This window comes from Choloepus didactylus, chromosome 6 (genome assembly GCF_015220235.1).
Source record: "Choloepus didactylus isolate mChoDid1 chromosome 6, mChoDid1.pri, whole genome shotgun sequence".
Classification (NCBI taxonomy): Eukaryota; Metazoa; Chordata; class Mammalia; order Pilosa; family Megalonychidae; genus Choloepus; species Choloepus didactylus.
Window position 1 is genome coordinate 7,719,770 of NC_051312.1, and position 20,532 is coordinate 7,740,301.

The following is a 20,532-nucleotide window of genomic DNA, read 5'->3' on the forward strand; positions in this document are numbered from 1 at the left end:
GAATGTGGATTTTATGCTGTACAGGAAAGGGGAAACTACCAATTACCTACTTGGAGAGGAACTTGCAACATGACGATATTTATTGTTTCATTCTAGACTCAAGTGCCCTCCTGACGTCGTGGCTGAAAATTTCAAACTTCAAGTTTTGCAAAAGGTCAGTTCATTATCTGTTTTTTTTTTTTTCCTTTTGCTATTAGGTGAGATGACTTCTATTAAAAGAAGGAAACTGTAGTCAACAGCTTATTTGTACAACATATATGGCAAAAGAAGAGGTGCTGTTTTCTCAAGACTTGGAGGTAGCCCAAGAGCTAACAGTGGTGACGGCATCTTTGAAACTGGGTTTTACAAGCATTGTTTTCAGCCATCTGTGGAGCACTAAATGTGTGCCAGGCACTGTGCTAAATGCTTCCGGTGCATTCTCTGGCTTTGGAATCTCTCTCAAGTAAGAGATGGAGCTGGGACCTGAAGCCACGTGTGCCCAAGTCAGCTCCTACTCAGTTTCCCACCGGGCTCGTCGACGTGAACAAACTGCACTGGAAGACTCATTGTTGGATGGTGCATGGTTGGTGCTCCCGCCACCCTGGGGTTACCATCAGGAATCTAGGGGGTCATCGAAGGAAAAGACTCCTGCTTGAAGGATGTGCCTTTATCCCAAGCACTGACCAATGCCTCTGCCCGAGGCTCACAGAAAAAACTTCACCCACAGAAACCAGAGTCTCTGGAAAACAGCTCATCAAACCAAGAGTGTCTACCTTGCTCTGCAAGCCTTGAAAACTGCTACCTCCTGCCCTGTCCTGGGGCTTGAGGGGTATTGGCTCGGTTCAGACTCTGCATTAACCATCTATTGATGCATAGCAAATCACCCCAAAACTTAGCAGCATCCAACAACAAGCATTTATTATCTCAGTTTCTGTAAGTCAGAAATTTGGGGGTGCTTTAGCTGCATGGTTCTTGTTTGGGGTCTCTCGTGAGCTTGCAGCCAAGACGGGGGTCGGGGGGGCTGGAGGACCCATGCCAGGTGCTTTCGTACTGGCTTTGACAGGAAGTGTCAACGCCTCGTCACACGGACTCTCCGGGGGGCTGCACGAGCATCCTCAGGACGGGGCAGCTGGCTTCCCCCGGGGTGATCCAGGAGAGGGGCCAAGAGGAGCCCCTGGCCTTCTCCCACCTGGTCTGGGAGGTCGTGCCATGCCCCCACCACGTGCCATTAGCAAGAACTGAGTCTCTAAGTCCTGCCCACACTCAAGGCAGGGAATCAGCTTCCAACTTTTGAAGGAAAAACTATCAGAGTATTTGTGGATGTGCTTTGAAACAATTGCAGTCTCAGCTGAAGGCACAGAAACTCAACTCAAGAAATTTATGAATTTATGGGCTCACATGACCAGACCAAGGGAATGGCTGAGTGGAACTGGATTCTCACGGACCAGGGACTTAAAAGCCTTCTCTCTCTCTCTCTCTCTCTCTCCCTCTCTCTCTCTCTCACACACACACACACCCGTTTTTCTGGGTTCATGGGGCTCCATCGTCTCAGCTGCACCCAACACCTGCCCTGGACTCCCATTCTCCCAGATCATGACCAAAAAGGAAAGAGAGCGCCAGTCCCAGGGAGAAGCTCCGTGGGACCAGCCTCGGCCCGGTCACCGCACCAGGCCTGAGACCCCAGGGCTGGAGGAGCTTGGGTCCCACGTCAGCCCCCAGGCCTGGAGGGAGGAGACGGGGTGAGTGCAGGAGGAGGGGGGGGAGACGCTACAGGATCTGGGAGGTGGGAGCAGGGCGGCCAGCCCAGCTGTGCATGCACCTGTCACCTTGTCTGGATTTATGAGCCAGAGGTTGCAGTGGCCCTATTTTTGGAGTAACAGGGAGGAGCAACTGCTTCAAACCCAACAAATGGTGACTTTCAGCAGGAGCGGTTTTGTCGGTGTGTCTGTGTGAGGGTGTGTACGCACCGAGCCAGAACGTTCCAGAGACCACCACACACTCATAAGAGCACACTTTCAAGCCACAACCCAACCATGCACTCAGCAGCCAGGAAGGCAGAAAGTCTTCATTTTCTCCACCAGAGGCAGCTCCAAAGAGCAAGGCTGGTGACTGTAAGTTTAAGGGGGAGCAAACAGGGTTCACGCTGGAAAGAGTCCAGTGCTCTTTTCCTGACATAGGAGCAGAAAATCCCATCTGGAAAGGTGACGGCTCTTCCCTGTCCCTCACCTTGTGCAAAGTCCTTCCAACAGAAAGATTGGGAGCTCGGGTGCAGTTTAGTTGCTAAAAATACTCTGGAGACCTTGATGGTAAAACGTCTCCGAGGGCACAACAGCCGGAGCCTCCCGGCTGCACATCTGCTTGTGCTGACACCACCGTGCACGCGCGGGGCTGGCCCCTCCTGGCCGAGAAAGCAGAGAGCGAGTGAGGACAGAGGGTGGACGTGACCTCTGCTTTTGCTTCTAACATCCTCAGGACTTCGACTTGATTTCACTCGGCAGAGTCAATTCACATTAACATTTATTAAAAAAACCATGAAGGCAGCTGTGAGATGTGGGGTTTACCGAAAGGGGATATTGAGTTTTAAAGGGTTGAAAACCGGTGCCTGGGGGACCAGATGTGCTTGACCTGTTCGACCACTTCGTCACCCGGAGCACATGAGAGCATGTCCTCGCCGTTTGGGAAAGAACGGAAGCTCGGCGGTCAGCCTGCCTGGGTGTGAGTTCTAGCTCTGGCCTCAGTGTTCTCGTCTGTAAAATGGGATCTTAGTTCCTGGCAAGCGTCTGGCATGAGCAGGTGCCCGGGGAGGGGAGGAAACTGGCTGAGAGAGGGTCAGGGCTCGTCCAAGGTCCCACAGCTGGGTTAGGGGCAGTCCTCGACCCCCGATCTCCAGTGGCAGGCTCCCCGACTGGGGCAGGGAAGAGAGTTTCCAGCAGGAAGGGGTAGGGCCAGAGTGGATGGAGCCCAAATCAGGGCCCCCAGGACAGTGTGGGTGGCTCTGGGGACCTTGACGGCGCAGCAAGGAGGCAGGGCTGGGAGCGAGGGAGCCTGGGTTCCTGCAGGACCCCCAGCCTGAGGTGGGGCTGGGCAGTGGGCCTGGGACCCAGGGGTTTGAAAGCAGCCTTGGGTCCTACCTCTGAGGCTGGGGTCCCTTCCTCCAACCCCACCCTCCCCAACCAGCACCCCAGGGCTCTCCGACCCAGGGCTGCCTCCGAAGGGCGACCCTTGAGTGAACAGACACCGGCTTCCTTGACCCAACCCCAAATGCAGCTGGCCAAGGACCGGCAGCTCCCAGCAAGGCCGAGAGCAGAGCTTTGCATCTGGAACTGGAACATTCCACCTCCCCAGCTGGGAGCAAACACGGTAACATGTTTTGAAATGTTCAGACCCTTAGAACCTGAACAAGCCTGGGTCCCACCTCCCACCCCATCCCGGCCTTTCTCTCCGGAACCCCAGTCCCCATGGCAGGACCCCAAATTATCAGCCTCCTGGGGCCACCTGGGCCTGAATATAGAAAATAGTAGCTCCAGCCCCCACCTACCGTAGAGTCATAACAAGCACCGAGAACCTGGGTTCGAATCCTGCTCACCCTCTCACCAGCTGTGTGACCTTGGGCAGATTACTTTGCCTCTCTGTGCCTCAGTTTCCTCTTCTGCAAAATGGGGATAATAACAGCACCTACCAGGGGGATTCTTTTGTGAGGATCAATGAGGTGGTGTGTGTGAAGTGTTTGGGACATGGGGTGGCTTGCCCCCTCCCTCCCAGATGCTGCAGGAAGTCCCAGGCACATGTCCTGGGTGTCACCTCTCCAGGTAGAGGGACTCCGGTCTCTCCTCAAACCCCATGCCTTGCTGCACCAGCTCACACTGGTCCCTGGTTGCCCAAACAGGGGCCCAGCCACACCTCGATCCCTGAAAGGCCCAGCCTGGGGTACAGAGCTGGCACCCTTCCAAAGTGTCCAGGAGACCTTGACGAAAGGACCCTCAGTGCCAGGGCCACCTTCAGCTCAGGGGCCCTCTCATTTCTCCCCCTCTCCAGCCCAGCATCGGCACACCCAGGGCTCTGAACCTGCCGGAGAAACCCCAAAGCCCCGATCATGGAGACCCCCCTCTGCAGAGTCTGTTCTCCTGGTCTAGTTCCTCCTCCTCTGGGCCACAGAGTTGGGCAAACAGAACACCAGCCGAGTCACTGTGAAGCATGTGGAAGTGGTCGGTTGCAGCAAGCTTCCAGAAGGGTCCTTTCTCTTTTCTTGCTGCCCTGGGACCTGGCAGGATGCCCGAGCCCTGCTCCAGCCCCGCGGGCCTGCCCTGGGCCCCCCACCGCTGGCCACCGTGGGCCCCAAGGTTCCAGCACCATCTCCAGGCACCAGGCAGTCCGAGCCCTCTCCGGGCTCTGCCGAAGGCTTGGGGGACAGGGATGCACACACGGAGCGAGCTCTTCCCAGCACTCTCCTGGAGGGGAGGGTTGAGGGGCCCCAAAGGCAGCAGTCTCAGCTCCAGGAGAAAGGTCGCCTTGGGGTCTCACCAGGTGGTGAGTGGACACTGCTTTTCTCCTGGGGACCAATGGGGCCTTCCTGGTGCATCCCCACCTGGTGTCAGCCCCCTTCCTCCAGAAACCAGAATCAGTCAACCCCAAATCCTGGGCACAGGAGACCCCTCCTCAGGGGCTCTGCTTGGAGTTTCATTTGGGCTGAGGCTCCTTGGAGGGGCAGCTGAGCCTCCAGCCCGGGAGCGTTGGGCCCGAGAAGTCATCTTGGCCTGCTCCCCACTTGCTCAGTGAACCCAGAAAGTCCATTCCCCTCTTGGGCCTCAGTTTCCCTCTCTGTAAAGTGAGGGTGTTGAGTTAGCTGATTCCCAAGATCTCCTGAGCATTAACAGGCTAAGATTCCTAAAACTCCCCTTTCACGGCCCCTTCCTTGCTCAAAAGCCTGCCGTGGCTCCCCACTGCCCCAGGACCAACTCTGCGCGCCCGTGCCTGGCAGGCAAGGCCTCCACGGTGGACCCCAACGCCCCGGCCCGTCCCCTCCCCAACGGGAGCCTCCACTGTCCTCCAGCTCCTGCCCATGTCTGAGTCACTCCTGTCCCTGAGCCTGACCTCTTGAGGTCCCCAACCCCCTTCCTCCTTTCCTGTCTTTCCAAGAACCATACTGGAAAAAAGCCAGGGAAGTCACTCGGATTGGGTTTGAATTCCAGCTCTGCCACTTCAAGCTGCCCCCTCTCTGAGCCTCAGTTTCCTCCTCTGGGGGGAGCTTAGGTGAGATCATTGTCCGAGTGCCCAGCATGGGGGCACAGACCTAGAGGGGTGTGTGTGGGTGAGATGCCAGAGAGACTGGGGGGCCTCCCGGTGTGTACATGGGCTCAGCTCTTGCTGGGGTCTGTGCCTATGCACCCATTTCCTGGAACAGGTAAAGGTGAGTCGGTGCCTCACCTGGGAGCAGGGGGGGCAGAAATGAACCAGACCCAGACCCTGCTCTCATGGGAGGAGAGCGCAACTTCGGGGGAGACAACTGAGCCAGCCAGACCCCCAAGGAGGGTGGCCCTGGGAGAGGGAGAGCCTGAGCGCCCCAAAGTAGGGAGCCAGTGCCACGATTGCTGAAGGGCTGGGTGGTGGGGTGGGGAGTGCTGGGCAGGGGGACAAAGCCTGGGAGGGTGTGGAGAGCCGAGAGAAGCGCGGCTTGGCTATAGGGGGAACAAGACAGGGAGGGGTGGGGAATGTTCTGGAGAGCCAGGAGTTGGTGTCAGGGAGGGCCTGGCAGGCCCGGCAGGATGTGGACTTTGTCCCGAGGGCCGCAGGGATCCACTTAGGGGTTTGCACCAGGAATGATGGGGCATTCTAGAAGCCTCTCCAGACTGCTGTGTGAGCCAGTGGGAGGTGCCCGGCAGCAAGGGGAGGCGGGCAGGAGGCGGCCACAGAACTTCAGGTAGCTCACAGCAGGTGGCAGGGCCAGGGGTCTGTAGGGAGCTGCAGGAGACCGTCGACCCACCTAGGGCACCTCACACCTGGCCCTGATGGCCCCCCTGCTGCACCACTTGGGGGTGTCTGAGTATCTGTGAACACAGGTCAGACATGACAGCAGGCAGCGTGTGAAACACCCGAGGGTGTGTGTGTCACTCCTATGTGTGGTGCACAGTGTCTGAGTGTGCAGGCTCTGGGTCCAACCACGGAACTCGTGACACGTATGCAGGGATTGTCGGATACACCTATGCCCTCTCTTTACTCAGGGTTGGAGTATCTGCTCTGTGGCTATAAACTGCCTCCTGCAGGAAGTCCTCCAGGATGGCTCCTCGTGGTTCGGAACCTTAGCTTCCCACCTGGACTCCCAGTTCCTCGGGCAGGTTCTGCAGCCTGGGCAGGAGAGGCAGGGGCACTTCTGCCCACCCCAGTGTCTCGGAGACCACAGCACAGCTTTTCTGTTTTTATTGACCCCCCACAGGCAGCCCTTTGCCCAGGCTGGAGGCTGAGAGGACCTCACGTCTTGCGGCTTCCAAAGGCGGGGCGGTTGACGTGCTCGGGGGAGGCCAGGAAGGCCTTGAGCTTGGGCCGGGAGCTCAGGCGGGTCACGTAGGCTGAGAGCAGGGGGAGGGCGTCCAGGCAGCCGGACGCCAGCACCTGGTGGGCCAGCAGGAAGTCCAGCAGGTTGTAGTCGGCGAAGGAGACCTGCAGGGCAGAGGGGTGCAAGGGGGACCTCAGCCATCAGCAGAAAGGAGGGGGAGCCGTGAGCCGGAACACTGGCTCAGCATCTTCTCTGCTGAACGAGCCCCAGCCCTGCTTTGGGCCTCAGTTTGTCCTTTCTGGGAAATGGGCTGAGAACGGGCCAAGGGCTTACCTGGTCGCCCACAATGAAGGCCTGGCCGCCCTGGTTCTGGGCCAGCAGGGTCTCAAAAGGCTTCAGGTGCCCGGGCAGCTCCTGTACATACTGGGCCTTGCCCTCCTCCTGCAAAGGGGAGGGATGCCAATGGGCGGCACGTGGCATGGCTGGCCAGGGTGCCCCCTGCCCCCTGTGCAGCCCTGAGCACCCGCCCACTGGCCCCACTCACATAGTTATGGTGGATGAGGTCGCTGCAGAGCTTCCGGAGGTCCTCCACGCCGTCGTTCACCATGTCCACCAGCGCCGCCTCCCGCTGGTCTTTGCCGTACAGCCCTGGGACAGTGGCCGGGCAGTGGGCTCACGTCCTGTTGGGGCAGCTCCCCGCCAGTGTCCTCTGCCCAAAAAGCCTGTAGGACCCCTCCCCAGATCCCTGTTCCGGAGGCCCACTCTGCCCTCTTCCGCTGCTCCCATCTCTGTGGGGTGGGGAGACTGCAGAGCCACAGGGATGTACCCAACCGAAGTCCACGTCCATTTTCTAGAACATAACCTGGGTACCTGGGGCTCAGGAGCTCCCTGCTCACATAGCCCCCAGCCCCTCCCCCGGGCCTGTCCTCCCGGGCGGGGACCACCCTCCAGGACGCCGTCCCCAGGTCCATGTGCGGACACACAGAGTCCCTCGCAGCCCAGGATGACGACATTGGGGTGGGGAGAGGAAGTGGCCGGCTCCTCTGTTCCCTCACCCTGGGCCCTGCAGATGTTGGGGGGCCTGTGCCGTGCCTCAGCAACTCCCCCTGCTCTTCTGAGCCCTTCCCTGGTCGCCGCCCCCTCCCGGGACCCTGGGCTTTCCAGACCTGCCCCCCAAGCTGGCCAAAAGGGAGGCAGCCATCTCCCTAGACATATTGTACCGTCCTTGAGCCAAGACCCCATCACAGTTCACTGTGGGCATGGGGGTTCCAAATTGAGTGGGGTTCAGAGCAAGAAGCAGTGGGCGGGGAGGTGTGGGGAAGGAGGTGGCCTCTGGCCTACAGCGGCACACGGGAGTTGGGGCCTGCTCCGAGGTGTCGTCCAAGAAATGGGCACAGCAGGTGCATGTGGGGCTGCCCCACAGCCTGGAACCCACCTGCTGGCAGCCGGGTTTGTCCCTTCCTCCAGGGGCACCTGGCCTGCCCTCCAGCCTGGAGGACTCTGGTGACTTCATGTGGGGCCGCTAGGGCCCCAGGACTTCCCACCAGGGACCAGACAGGTGACCTTTCTGAGCAGGGTCCCCGCGGCCGCAGGACTCACCCAGCGAGCGGCCCAGGTGGCGCAGGATGGCATTGGACTGGTACAGGGTGAGGTCTCCGTCCTGGAACTTGGGGAGCTGCCCGTACAGCTGGGGGTGGCACAGCTTGGTGAGGGTGCTGAGCTCGGCCACACCCCTGCTCACAGCCCCCCAGAGCCCAGCCCCTTGTCCCCTGCCCCAGGACCCAACCCTCAGGAACGGGCACTCACACAGGAGGCCTTGAGGGTGCCCTGCAGCCAGAGATCCTTGCTCACCACCTCCTCCTTCCAGCTCTGGCCCTGGTCTGCCAGCAGCATGCGAATGGCCTCGCAGCGCCCTGGGGAGGGGCACAGGGGCGTGGGGGGAGCCGTGGGGATGGGACAGAAACCCCAGGGAGAAAGGGCGGAGACCCCAGCCCCACAGTGCCCCAGGGAGGGAACTGAGAGAAAGGGACAGAGCCCCCACAGACTGTGGCCCCCACGGGGGAGGCCTGTCCCGGCCCCACCCTCCCCAACCCTGGGGCAGCCCCCGGTGCCCCTCAACCTCCGGTGGGAGCTGAGCCACACCTCGCACGGGGAAGTAGACGATGGTGTACGGCGGCACTAGGAGAGACAGACAGACAGGCCAATGGAGGAGGACCCCAGCCCACTGCAGGGCCCAGGGCAGGCAGGCTGGGGTCTGACCTCCAGGGCAGGGGGCAGCTCAGCCCAGGTCCCACCCCCGGCCCCCGCCCGGTCCAGGCCCCGCTCACTGGCAGGCGGTGAAGTGCAAGTGCAGCAGGAAGTGGGTTGGAGCCCGGAGGCCTTACATCAGGTCCTGCTCCACCCCTCGCCCTCCTCGCTCCACCCCTCTCTGCTGCAGCCCAGAAGTGCACCCTGCAGGCCCCGAGGCCCTGGGTGTGGTGGGGCAGGGCCAGGCAGGCCCACCTGCCCATGTGCAAGGGTGGGGGCACCCTCAGCATCACACAGTCACCCCTGTGTACAAACACCCACAGGTCGTCATGGCTCACGGAGAGTCCGGACGGTGGTGCTGGATAAAGGCTTCTCAGATAATGAATGAATGCAAGTTCAGTGGACAGACGTGCATTTACACATCCTCTCCTTGTGATAATGACAGTAGCAACCCCTTAGGTGCTGAGGACCATGTTGAGGACCTCCCATCTATTACAACCCTCATTTAACAGATGAGGAGACAGAAGCACAGAGAGGCTAAGAAACTTGCCCAAGGTCACACAGCTGGTAAGCAGCAGAGCCAGGATTTAAAGCCAGGTCTGGCTGGCCCCAAGGGCCTCCCTTTTTTTTTTTTTTAAATGCAGTTTTATTGAGCTATATTCACATAACACAACCATTCAAAGGGTACAATCATTTGTTCACAGTATTGTCATATAGTTGTGTTTTCGTCGCAACAATCAATCTTTGAACATTTTCATTGCTCCAAAAAATAAAAAAGAAATTAAAATAAAAAGAATTTCCAACACATCCCTTTCCTTCCCCCCCCCCATTGGTCATTTACTTTTTAATGCAATTTTATTGAGATATATTCACACACCCTACAGTCATCCACAGTGCACAATCAATTATTCACAGCACCATCATACATTTGGGAATTCATCACCAGAATTAATTTTTGAATATTTTCCTTACTCCAAAATAAAAATAAAAGCAAAAAAGAACACCCAAAACTTCCCATTCTCTCCATCTCACCCTATTCTTCATCTAATTTTTGTCCCCATTTTTCCACTCATCTGTCTATACACTGGGTAAAGGGAGTGTGAGCAATAGGTTTTGCACAATCACACATCACACTGGGCAAGGTAAAAAGTTATATAATCGTCTTCAAGAATCAAGGTCACTGGGTTGCAGTTTGACAGCTTCAAGTATTTCCCTCTAGCCACTCCAACACATTAAAAACTATAAAGGGATATCTATGCAGTGCATAAGAATACCCTCCAGAGTGACCTCTAGACTCCATTTGAAATCTCTCAATCACTGGAACCTTATTTTGTTTCATCTCTCTTCCCGCTTTTGATCAAGAAGATCCTCTCAATCCCACAGTGCTGGGTCCAGGCTCATCTCCAGGAGTCATTTCCCGCATTGCCAGGGGGATTTACACCCCTGGGTGTCAAGTCCCACATGGGGAGAGGGTATTTACCTGCTGAGCCCCATCTGAGTAACAAAGAGGCTCTCTGGCACAATTATAAGCAGGCTTAGCCTCTCCATTGCAGCAACAAGCCACACAGGGGAGAGCCCCCAGATAGAGGGCTCGGCCAAGGGCCTCCCTTTTGAGCCTCACTCCTTTCTCGGCAAGGCCCTGTGGTCCACAAACCATTTCTTTGACTGAATCTGAGAGCTCTGCACACTTCGTATGCTGGCTGGGCCTGGGGACATGGGTGGGTAGAAAGACAAACGGACTGGAATAGGCAGGGCCTTCGGGGCCTGCCTGACCCCCCAGCCCAATTCTCCCCGTGGCTGCCCCTCCCCGGGGAGTGTCGTGGTCTTTCCAAGAACTCAGGCCTCTTCCAAGGAGAGGGGAAGACACCCTTCCGGGGACAGAACTAAAACCCTCAAAGCATGGGAAAAAAAGCAAACCAGAAATCCGCCATCAGGGCTCCGGCTGGGGAGGGTTTTCCCCTCCTGCCTTATTGCAGCCCAGAGCTGGCTGGGGTGGAGCGGGGGCAGGGAGGTGGGACCAGAACGGGGGTTCTCATCCCTGACACAGCTGGAGGAACATCTGCCCAGCACTTAGCAGCCTGCAGAGCTTTCATGCTAATCGTCTCATCTCATCTCCCCAACCCCCCTGGGAGGGAGGTGGGGTAGGAAGTCTTATTCCCATGGTACAGAGGCGGCCACCAGGCTCGGCCGGGTTGGTGTCTGGGCTCTGGCCTGGAGGACACTCCCGCTCCGTCCAGCTGGCAGCCTCCCGCCAGCTCGCACCCTGCAGTCATCCTGTTTGGGCCCGGCAGGCTGATCCCCGGGATGGCTTGGCATGGTTTTGTCCTGCTTCCGGCTGGCTTTCTTCTTCACGGAACTTCTGGCTCCATGGGCCCAGCCAGACCTAGTTCTGTGGCTTTCTGGTGCCTCCTCCCCTGTGCTCAGCTTTCCCAGCCATTGCCCTTTGTCCACTCCCAACCTCCACTGTATCCACATACATGCCACCTCTGTGCATCAGCACTATCTAATCCGGAATATTTTCACCACCCCAAAAAGAAACCCCACACCCATTGGTAGTCACTTCCCAACCCTCCACCCCACCCCTGCCCCTGGCAACCACTAACCTGCTTTCTATCTCCATAGATTTGTCTATTCTGGATAAATGGAATCATATAGTATGTGGCCTTTTGTGACTGGCTTCTCTCACTTAGCCTAGTATTTTTGAGGCTCATCCAAGTTGTAGCATGTATCAGTGGTTCTTTCCTTCTTTATGGTCAAATAATGTCTCACTGTGTGGATATACCACCTTCTATTTATCCTTTCATCAGAGGAAGAACATTTGGGTCATTTTCACTTTTTGGCTATTATGCAATTGCTGCTATGAACATTCGTGTACAAGTTTTTGTGTGAGCACATGCCTTCATTTCCTGGGATAGCTTCCCAGGAGTGGAATGGCTGGGGTGGATGGTAACTCTGTGTTCAACATTTTGAGAAATTGCCAAGGTGTTTTCTAAAGTGGCTGTGCCATGTTACAACCCCATCAGCAATGTATGAGGGTTCCGGTTTGCCCTTATTTTCACCATCACTTGTTATTGTCTGTCTTTTTCATTTTGGCCGTCCTACTGGGTATGAGGTGGTGTCTCATTGTGGTTCTATGTAAGGTGCTTTCCAAGCACTAGATTCAGCTTATGCAAAACACACTGGAGAGGGAGCCACAGTCCAGAGACGGGAGGAGGTAGACACAATTCTTCATTCACACCTCGATCAGTGTTTATCAGGCAATGAATGGGCTAGATACTATGGGAGATTGTGAAACAGATAAAACATAGTCTCCAATCTGGTGGACTTTGTTGGTTATTCATTTAATGAAGAAGATAAGACTTCCAACAGCTGTTCATCCATCCATCTATCTACCTGTCCACCCATTTGTCTGTCCATCTATCTCATCTACCCAACCATCCATCCATTCAACAACTGAACCTTCAATCAGCCGTCCATCAAAACATCTCCTATCCATCTATTCACCCATCCATCCAAATACCCTTCTATCTATCTGTTTGGATTGAATTGAGTCTCCCCAAAAGATATGTTCAAGTCCTAATCCCCAGTTCTGTGGATGTGATCCTATTCGGCAATAGGCTCTTTGAAGACATCATTAGTCAAAATAAGAACAAACTGGATTAGGTTGGGTCCTAATCCAATATGAATGCTGTCCTTAAAAGAATAGAAAATTTGGACACAGTTAGTAGGAAGAGAGAAACAGAGAGATGACCGTGTGACAGAGGCAGAAATTAAGTTATGCTGCAACGAGCCAAGGGGCACCATGGATTGCAGACAACCCACCGGAAGCCAGGAGAGAAGCATGAAATGGATTCTACCCTTTAAGAGAAAGCATGGCCCTGCTGACGTCTTGATTTTGGACTTCTGGTTTGCAAAATTGTGAGACAATAAATTTGTGTTGTTCAAGCCAACTATTTTGTGTTACTTTGTTAAGCAGCTCTAGGAAACTAAAGACACCATCCAATCATCCATCCATCCATTGATTTATCCATTCATCCATCCTTCCGTTCATCTATCCGCCCGTTCATCCGTTTATCCATCTACCTGTCTACCCAGCCAACCATCCACTCAACCATCTGTGTAATCATTCATCCATCTAACCACCAAGCATTTAACTGTCAGTCCATCAAATCATCTACCCATCCTTCCACCCAATCAACCACCCATCTGTTCATCCTTCCATCCTTCTGTTATCCAACCAGCTTCCCTTCTTTCTATCCACCTACCCATCTATTCATCTATCAATCCATCTAGTCAATCATCCATCTTCCAAGCACTAACCATTCAAACACCCATCCCTCAAATCATCCACCCGTCAATCTAATCATCCATCTACTCACCCAACCATCCACTCGCCCATCTGTTTATCCATCAGTCAACTGCTGATTCAACCATCCTGGACACTAGAACTGAACCCCAGCTTGGCTGAGTCAGGCTGGGCCAGTCAAGGGCACCAAGATGAATGTTCCAGGATGCCACTCATTGAACACAAGTCAGGAGGAATTTCCAAGCCAGCCCTTCTCCACCATCTAGACACAAAACTTTTGCTCCTTGGTTGAAAGCTCTTCTACCCATTATACCCTGACCAGTTAGAGCCCTGGCTACCTTGGTTCTTACTTGGGCACACACTGTGAGGCAGACACTAAGTCAATCCCCATTTTACAGATGAGGAAACCAAGGCTCAGAGAGGTTAAATGTCTTGCCCAGATCACACTGTGAGTACATGGTGGAACTCAGGCCTGTAGGCTCTTTCTACAAAATCTGTGAAGGATGCCTCTGATGCTTTCTCAAGGAGATGTGACCTGGGATGTAGAGGGGCTGAAAGAGGCACTGAAGGCCGAGCCTTCACACCATCGACCCGGGTAATCACAACGAGCCCGTGACCACCTGGCCAGTGTCCTCCCACCCCTGTCCCCTGGCCTTCCTCAGATCCTCAGACCCACCTCAGGGGCTTGGCAGATGCTGTTCCCTCTGCCGTCATCCCATTCCTCTCCCTTCTCCCGGCAACTCCCATCATCCTCTGATTTCAGCTCTCAGGTCACTTCCTCTGCCCCCTCCCCAATCACAACAAGATCCCGTCCTCCCCGCTGTTGACACCCTGCACTTATCCATCTGTTGTAATTCCAGGTTTGCTGGATGTTCATCTCCCACCAGGTGGAAAGTTCCAGAAGGCAGGGACAGGCTCCCATCACCTAGGAAGGCACAAAGCAGGTGCTCAACAGACATTTGTGAAGATTCAGCCCCTCTGCAACTTTCCCTGACCTCTTGCCACCCGTATCCTCTTTCCCAAAGCCACTCACTCCTCCTGAGGGCCTCCACCCAGCGTACCCGGCCATCGCCAGCGCCTGGGCCACTCCAAGCCCGCAACCGCTCCCTGCCAGGGACCCCAACGCTGGCCCAGGGGCGGGCGCACATTCGGCATTCACCACAAGGCCTAGAATGTTGATATTGCACCCCTCCAAGAAGCGTCCCCCTCCGTATCACCCCTCAAGATGGCCCTTCTCAGAGTTGGACGTGCCTGTGAGCAGGTGTCAGTGTCCTGGGGCCCCAGCCACTGGCCCGGGGTGGGTCCCAGCAGGCCTTGGAGATGTTTGCAGAGGGAATACGTGAACGGGTGGCGGTGGAGGTCAGAGCCTCCAGCTCAGGTGGCAGGCATCTGGCGGGATCTGGTTCCCCGGGACAAAGGCCAGCGCGGGGGGCAGGTGAATAAATCATGAGGGGCCTGGAGCGGGGCTGACCTCATTCTGGGAGGTGAGGAGCTGGGCAGCTGGGCCCACCCCCATCCACCCCCATGCACAGCCCCTGAGAAGCTGGAGGCTGGAAGTCAGCAGGACGCAGGTGGGAGACGCCGGCAGTCGGGGGGCGGTAGGGAAGTGCAGAGGGGCCCTGGGGTTCTGTGGGGGTGGCAAAGAGGATGGAGAAAGGTCTGGGAGTGGGGGTGGGGTCAGTCTTTCCAGAATTCTGGAACCATCCTGGGTGGGGATGGGTGGGTCAGAGACACACAGAGACGCTGCTGGACAGAGACAGAGGGCGGCAGGGGGCAGAGGGGTGGTGAGGGGCCACAGGCGAGAAGGACCCAGAGACCCCTCGGAAGAGAGGAGTGGGGTGCAGGGCAGACATGAGAGGAGGGAGGGCGGGCGGGAGACAGAGAGAAAGAGAAGCAACGGCCAAGAGAAGACAGAGGCATGAGCCCAGAGACAGAGGCAGGGGGTGAGGGCCAAGGGGGCACAGCCCAGGCGGGAGGGCAGGGGGCCCAGGCAGCAGGCTGTGACCCACGCCAGGGCTGGAGGGTGGCGGTGTGGGAGGAAGGCTAGGATTTCGGAGAGGGGCCTGCCAGGCTGGTAGGGCTGTGTGAGGGGTGGTAGAGCAATGGGAAAGACATGGGACTTCAGGGGGATGGGCCCCATGAGCCCCTGGAGAGAGGGAGAGGAGAAAGAGCAGCAGGGGCTGTGGGCCCAGACCCTCCCTGCCCACTGAACCCCGTCCCGCAGGAGTGGGGACACCGGAGTGGGCCGGCAACTCTTGGTCAGCAGGAAGAGCCACGCCCCGGGCACCATGGCCCTGCCCCAGGGCCCGGCAGAGGGCAGCCTCCCCACGGGGGACCCCAGCCCCTCTGAGGGCGCCCCAGGGCCCAGCCAGCCCGCTGCCAGCCCAGAAGCCACCAGGCGGCGGGCACTCCTGCAGGAGCTCGAGGCCCAGGTGCAGGCGGCCTACGGGCAGGTAAAAGGGATGAGGGTGCAGGGGCCACGGGGGAACAGCAGGGTCTGGGGGCCGCTGTAGGACAGACCCAGGACGTAGCCCAGGCAGGGGGTCCAGGACCCACATGTCGGTGGAGGGGATGGTGAGTCCGTCATCAGAGGCTGTGCCCACTTCCCTGTCTGCCCTCACTGAGCCCTGCTGGCACCCCACAGCCTCCAGAGTCAGCTCCCTGCAGCTCCTCACCCACGTACAAGGGTCAGGGGCCCGGCCAGGCAGGGGGCAAGGACGAGCAGGCCGGGGAAGCACTCTGAGGTGGGAGGGCCGCATTGCTGGGGCAGTGGGGGAAGGTTCTGCCATGTTCATGTCTACCCGGAGCTGAGAGGAGAGCTGCCCCAGCCCTCCCTGGCCCGCCCGGCAGCTGGTCTCGTCTGCCCAGGACCCAGCTCTGCGTCTGAAGACGTCAAATCTCCTCATCAGGAGAGATTAGGAGTTGGGCAGTAGGGAGGAGGCTGGAGAGGGGGTGTCGGGAAGCCCCTCAGTTGAGTGAGGGGAGGCTGTGCCTTGCAGGGGTCCTTGGATCCCAAGTGACTGCCCCCCACACATACCCAGCAGACACACTCAGAGATTATCCTGGATTAGGGCCCAAGCCCCCATGCCCAGGGCCACCTTCCTGCCCACTCACCCCAATCTTCCCCACAAAACCCTAGGAAAATCCCCCGCAGTTCTCCCGGGCTCTCACTGGGAGAGGCTGGGGGCTGGCGGGAGCCCACAGCATCTGCTGAGGCCCGGACCCTGGCTGTCCCTGGCCGCCCCGGCCACCAGGCCTGGCATGGTGCAGGGGTCCATGGGAAACTGTGCCAAGCGCCCCCGGCACCGGGGGCTTAAGGTAGGAGGGGCGAGGGGAAGAAGCCAAGGTCAGGGGCCTGGGCTGGACCCTGGAAGGGGCAAGTGGAGGGTCGGAGGCCCCATGTGAGGAGGGGAGGGGAGATGGGGCATGGGATGGAGGGTTGGGGGCACGTTGCCCACTGTCCTAGACCGAGACATTTCCCTGGAAGTCCCCAGACTCTGCCCCATGCTGGTCTTGGCTGCCCGAGGTCCTTGGACCTCACTGCCCAGCTCATCCGGTGCCCCAGCTGCCCCACGCCCCTGCTCTCCACCAGCCCTGAGACACAGAGCTTGAGCTCGCGAGTGAGCCCCTTGCCTTTTCTGGGCCTCAGTTTGCCCAGCTGAGCAGTAAGGGAGTGGACCTTCCAACTTAAAGTGGTAATGGCCGATGGCCCCCCTACCCGCCGCCTGGTCCTGTGTGGGTTCCAAAAGGCAGGGGCGGCTGTGGGTGGGGCAGAGGCCACCCAGGCCCCTATGCTCAGCGGCCACAGCCCAGCTCACGGCCGGCTCTGCTACAGGACCCCTGGCAGTGGCCCAGATCCCCCCCAGGGGGCTCCCTCCGCAGCACCAGCCCCCGCCCCGAGGCGCAGGGGGACCCAGGGCCGGGGCTCCAGGGCTACGCGGTGCTCGGCAGCCTGGTGGGCCCGGCCTGCATCTTTCTGCGGCCCAGCCTCGCCGCCACCCAGCTTGTACGTACGGCCCCCCACCCACCCTTGCCCCTCCCTCGCTTTGCCTCTCCTTGGGCACAGGGAAGAGGACTGAGTGGGGACATCGGACACAAGGCACACAGCTCCAGGGGGTGGGGGAGAGAGAGGCCGAGACAGATGACCCCAGAAAGAGAAAGGAGACAAGCACAGAGGAGTCCCACGGAGAGACAAGGGGATAGAGACCCAGGGAGACTTCAGAAAGAGCCATAAGGGGGGGCCAGGGAGGTGGTAGTTTCCCCAGGAGGGGGACAGAAAGGGAACGAGACAGACACAGCCAAGGCTGAGGCTCTGCCCAATCCCCAGGGCCACCTCTGGCAATGGGTGGTGGGGTGTGAGGTGGGGGTGGGGGTGGGGAGGTGGAGGCCCTGGGGAGCACCCTGGGCCAATGGCAGGGAAGGGGTGGAGGGGACCCAAGATGCCCAGGCCAGACAGCAGGGATGGCTGGGAGCTAGGTCCGAGCAGCGTCAGACAGACCCAGCTCCTATCTGTTGGGGGCAAAATGGGGAGATTGAGAGGGGAGTCCCAAGGGACCAGAAGGAAGGTGTGCAGGAGTCTGGGTGATCCAGGGACTCTCTGATCTCTCTATCCTCCCTAAGGACCGGGAGCTGCGGCCAGAGGAGATTGAAGGTAAAGGGTTTGAGAAAGAACTGGAGATCCTCCGAGGGTTGGGCCTAGGGTGGGGGACACAGGGTGAGGGCATCGGGGTGGGGGCCAGAGGGCCTCAGGGGTCTCCAGAGGAACTAGGAGCAAGGAGAAGGCTGCAAGGGACCCATGTGGGGGAGGGGTGGTAGGCCAAGACTGAGCAGGTTGGGGTCCACAGGGTTCCCCTATCTGTCGGTTCCTTGGAGCCCTTAGCTGGGAGGGTCAGCGTGACCTTCCGTATTTGTTCAAGCCTCTAGCACTCCCCGAGCACCTGGCCGTGTGCTGAGTGCCGGGAAACGTCACGAAGTGGACACATACCCCTGCCCTCTGCAGACAGGCATCAATAAGTCAACTTACATGGCCAGAAAAGAATGGCTGGGGGGGCTTCGTGCTCTGAAGGAAATGAACAAATGGGCTGGAGGGGAGTGAATTTAGAAGGAAAGTTTCCTTGAATAGGTGACATAAGGATGAGAGGAGAGAATGTTCCAGAATGTGAGCTCTGTGAGGGCAGGCGTTTTTTTTCTCTCTCCTTTTATTTTCCCTGCTGTATCCCCAATGCCTAGAGCAGACCTTGGCACATAGTAGATGCTCTTAAATATGTGCCAAAAAAAAAAAAAAAAACAATTAAAAGGAAAAAGATGTGCAAAGGCCCTGAGGCAGCAAAGAGAAACCTGCTTCAGAGAGTGAGCTTGGGCCAGGAGGGCACGGGTGGGCTGGCCCAGGCCTGGGCCAGGGGGCTGCGGGGAAAGACTGATCCTGCGCTACCTGGCAGAGCTGCAGGCCGCCTTCCAGGAGTTTGACCGCGACCGGGATGGCTACATCGGCTACCGGGAGCTGGGCGCCTGCATGCGGACGCTGGGCTACATGCCCACCGAGATGGAGCTCATCGAGATCTCCCAGCAAATCAGTACGTGCTTCGCACCCGCCCCGGCCCCACTGGGTCCGGTGAGGCCAGCAGCCTGGGCACGGTGTTGATGCCCAGAGCCCGGGGCCTCGGTCGTTCTCCAGGCAAGCACGCTTCCTCGGGAGGATGTCACCCTCCCCTCTGACGCGGGCAGGGCGAGGACCATTGTCCCTGTTTTCAGATGAGGAAACCGAGGCTCTGAAAGGTTAAGCAACTTGCTTAAGGTCACACAGCAGCTAACCCATAGAGCCAGAACTTGAACCCAACCCAAACTCTTCAGGAAATTTACTAAAAATTAAGGAAAGCCCAAGAAGTTTCAAAAGTGGCTTTTCTTTCAACTTTGGCCAAAGCTGTGCCTTGTTTGGGGAGGGGACAGTGGATTCCCATCAGGAAACACCAAGGACCCAGGCTGCGGGGTGCAGAGGGAGGGAGGGGCCAGGTTAGTGGACAGGGAGAGGTAGGTGGGCTGGGAGGGGAGGCGGGCAGAGGGCAGAGGGGGGCCGGCGTCTGGGCAGGGGCCCCCTGGCCCCTCGGGCCTCTCTGATCCGCACGGCCCCCAGGCGGCGGGAAGGTGGACTTTGAAGACTTCGTGGAGCTGATGGGCCCCAAGCTGCTGGCAGAGACCGCGGACATGATCGGGGTGCGGGAGCTGCGGGACGCCTTCCGGGAGGTGCAGCCGCGGGAGCCTGGGGGCCGGGGGGCCGGGGGGCTCTGCTGGGAGCGAGGGGCTGAATGAACGAAGGACCCGGCGAGCGCGCCAACACCGCCCCGACGCCGCCCCCAGTTCGACAGCAACGGGGACGGCTGCATCAGCGTGGGCGAGCTCCGCGCCGCCCTCAAAGCCCTGCTGGGGGCGCGTCTGAGCCGGCGCGAGGTGGACGAGATCCTCCAGGACATCGACCTCAACGGGGACGGCCGGGTGGACTTCGAAGGTAGCTCGCCCCCGCCTAGCGCCCCCCACCCAGGAAGGTTTAAGAGACAAATCAGGGCGGTAGAGTTTATTGGACATTCACCCTTTTTGGCCTGGCCCAGTTAAGTATCACCAGAACCCTGGAGGAAGGGGCTATTCTCTCCACACTCAGGAGAGGAAATCAGTTCTTAGTGAAATCTAGGTATTTGTTTGAGGTAGTACAGCAGAAGGAAGTGGAAGGGACCAAGATTTGAAAATGTGCAGCCTGATCCAAGACCCAGCTCTTCCTCCATGCTGCATCCCCAGGAAGGGAAAACAAGGATTCAATAATAATATGAGACCAAGGAAAATTGGCATGTAGAAATGCAGGCCCCAAAATAGACCCCAAAGTTGCTCTCGAGCTTCCTAGTGGCCAAAGCGAAAAGGAAAACAGGTGCAGTTGCAAGACATTTTTTTCCATTAGACAAAGTTTCCCCCTTCCTGACCCTGAGGCCTATTCCCAACCAGATCCAGGGACTTTCCAAAGCACAACCCCTCCCTGTCCCCCACCTCCACCACACTCCCTCCCACCCAGGCCTCACCCTTAGTGGGACCGGACAGCCGACCCAACCCTTGGTTTCTTCCCAGCAGAGTTTGTGCGAATGATGTCTCGTTGAGCCTGGAGAGGAGCTGGCAGCAGCAGACAGGATCCAAGGACCACTGCTACCGACCAGCACTGCCTCTCCTTCCCGCCCCCCACCCACCGTGTGCGATGCCCCGTCTGCCCCCACACCCACCCCTGCCCCTTCACCAGAGCCACCCCCACCCCCACCCCCACCAGCCCTGTTTTTGTTTCTCTGACAATAAAGTTTCTTCAAGCCTGGGGAGACAGCTTTCGCCTTTGTTCCCATGGAGATGTGACTTGCATGTCTCTCACTTGCTCATCTTGGAGACCCCAGTATTTGGCTCCCAAAGACTCAGGTCCTGGGGTTGTCCTCTGAGCCCACAGCCTTCTCGACTATGAGTTCCATGGAGGCAGAGACCCTGTCTC

At 57.9% G+C, this 20,532-nt stretch overlaps 2 protein-coding genes across 4 annotated transcripts; one reads left to right on the forward strand and one right to left on the reverse strand.

Annotated features, from left to right (window-relative positions):
- Positions 1–6,377: 6,377 nt before the first annotated feature.
- LOC119537802 (glutathione S-transferase P-like) lies at positions 6,378–8,869 on the reverse strand. Its single transcript, XM_037840370.1, has 7 exons — positions 8,797–8,869; positions 8,612–8,647; positions 8,276–8,382; positions 8,069–8,156; positions 7,014–7,117; positions 6,803–6,910; positions 6,378–6,633 (listed from the first exon to the last, which is right to left on the reverse strand). Coding segments are annotated over exons 1-7 (633 nt in total). The 5' UTR covers positions 8,798–8,869; the 3' UTR covers positions 6,378–6,444.
- A 6,441-nt stretch (positions 8,870–15,310) lies between these two features.
- Positions 15,311–20,237, forward strand: CABP2 (calcium binding protein 2). 3 transcript variants are annotated; one of them, XM_037840279.1, is made up of 7 exons: positions 16,284–16,340; positions 16,858–17,028; positions 17,643–17,673; positions 18,461–18,595; positions 19,153–19,262; positions 19,377–19,524; positions 20,133–20,237. In XM_037840279.1, the coding sequence occupies exons 1-7, from the start codon at positions 16,284–16,286 to the stop codon at positions 20,156–20,158; spliced, it is 678 nt and encodes a 225-aa protein (XP_037696207.1). In that variant the 3' UTR covers positions 20,159–20,237. The 3 variants fall into 3 exon arrangements, with proteins under 3 accessions (XP_037696208.1, XP_037696207.1, XP_037696209.1); XM_037840280.1 differs by lacking the exons at positions 16,284–16,340; positions 16,858–17,028 and adding an exon at positions 15,311–15,475; XM_037840281.1 differs by lacking the exon at positions 16,858–17,028.
- Positions 20,238–20,532: the final 295 nt, after the last annotated feature.

Coding starts and splice junctions, on each gene's coding strand:
- LOC119537802 (XM_037840370.1), bottom strand. Junction 8,383..8,611: donor CGTCTACTTCCCCGTGCGAG/GTGTGGCTCAGC, acceptor GCCCCTCCCCAG/GGCGCTGCGAGGCCATTCGC. Junction 6,634..6,802: donor CCTTCATTGTGGGCGACCAG/GTAAGCCCTTGG, acceptor TCTGCCCTGCAG/GTCTCCTTCGCCGACTACAA.
- CABP2 (XM_037840279.1), top strand. CDS start 16,284: ATGGTGCAGGGGTCCATGGGAAACTGTGCCAAGCGCCCCCGGCACCGG. Junction 17,674..18,460: donor GCGGCCAGAGGAGATTGAAG/GTAAAGGGTTTG, acceptor GCTACCTGGCAG/AGCTGCAGGCCGCCTTCCAG. Junction 18,596..19,152: donor CGAGATCTCCCAGCAAATCA/GTACGTGCTTCG, acceptor CACGGCCCCCAG/GCGGCGGGAAGGTGGACTTT.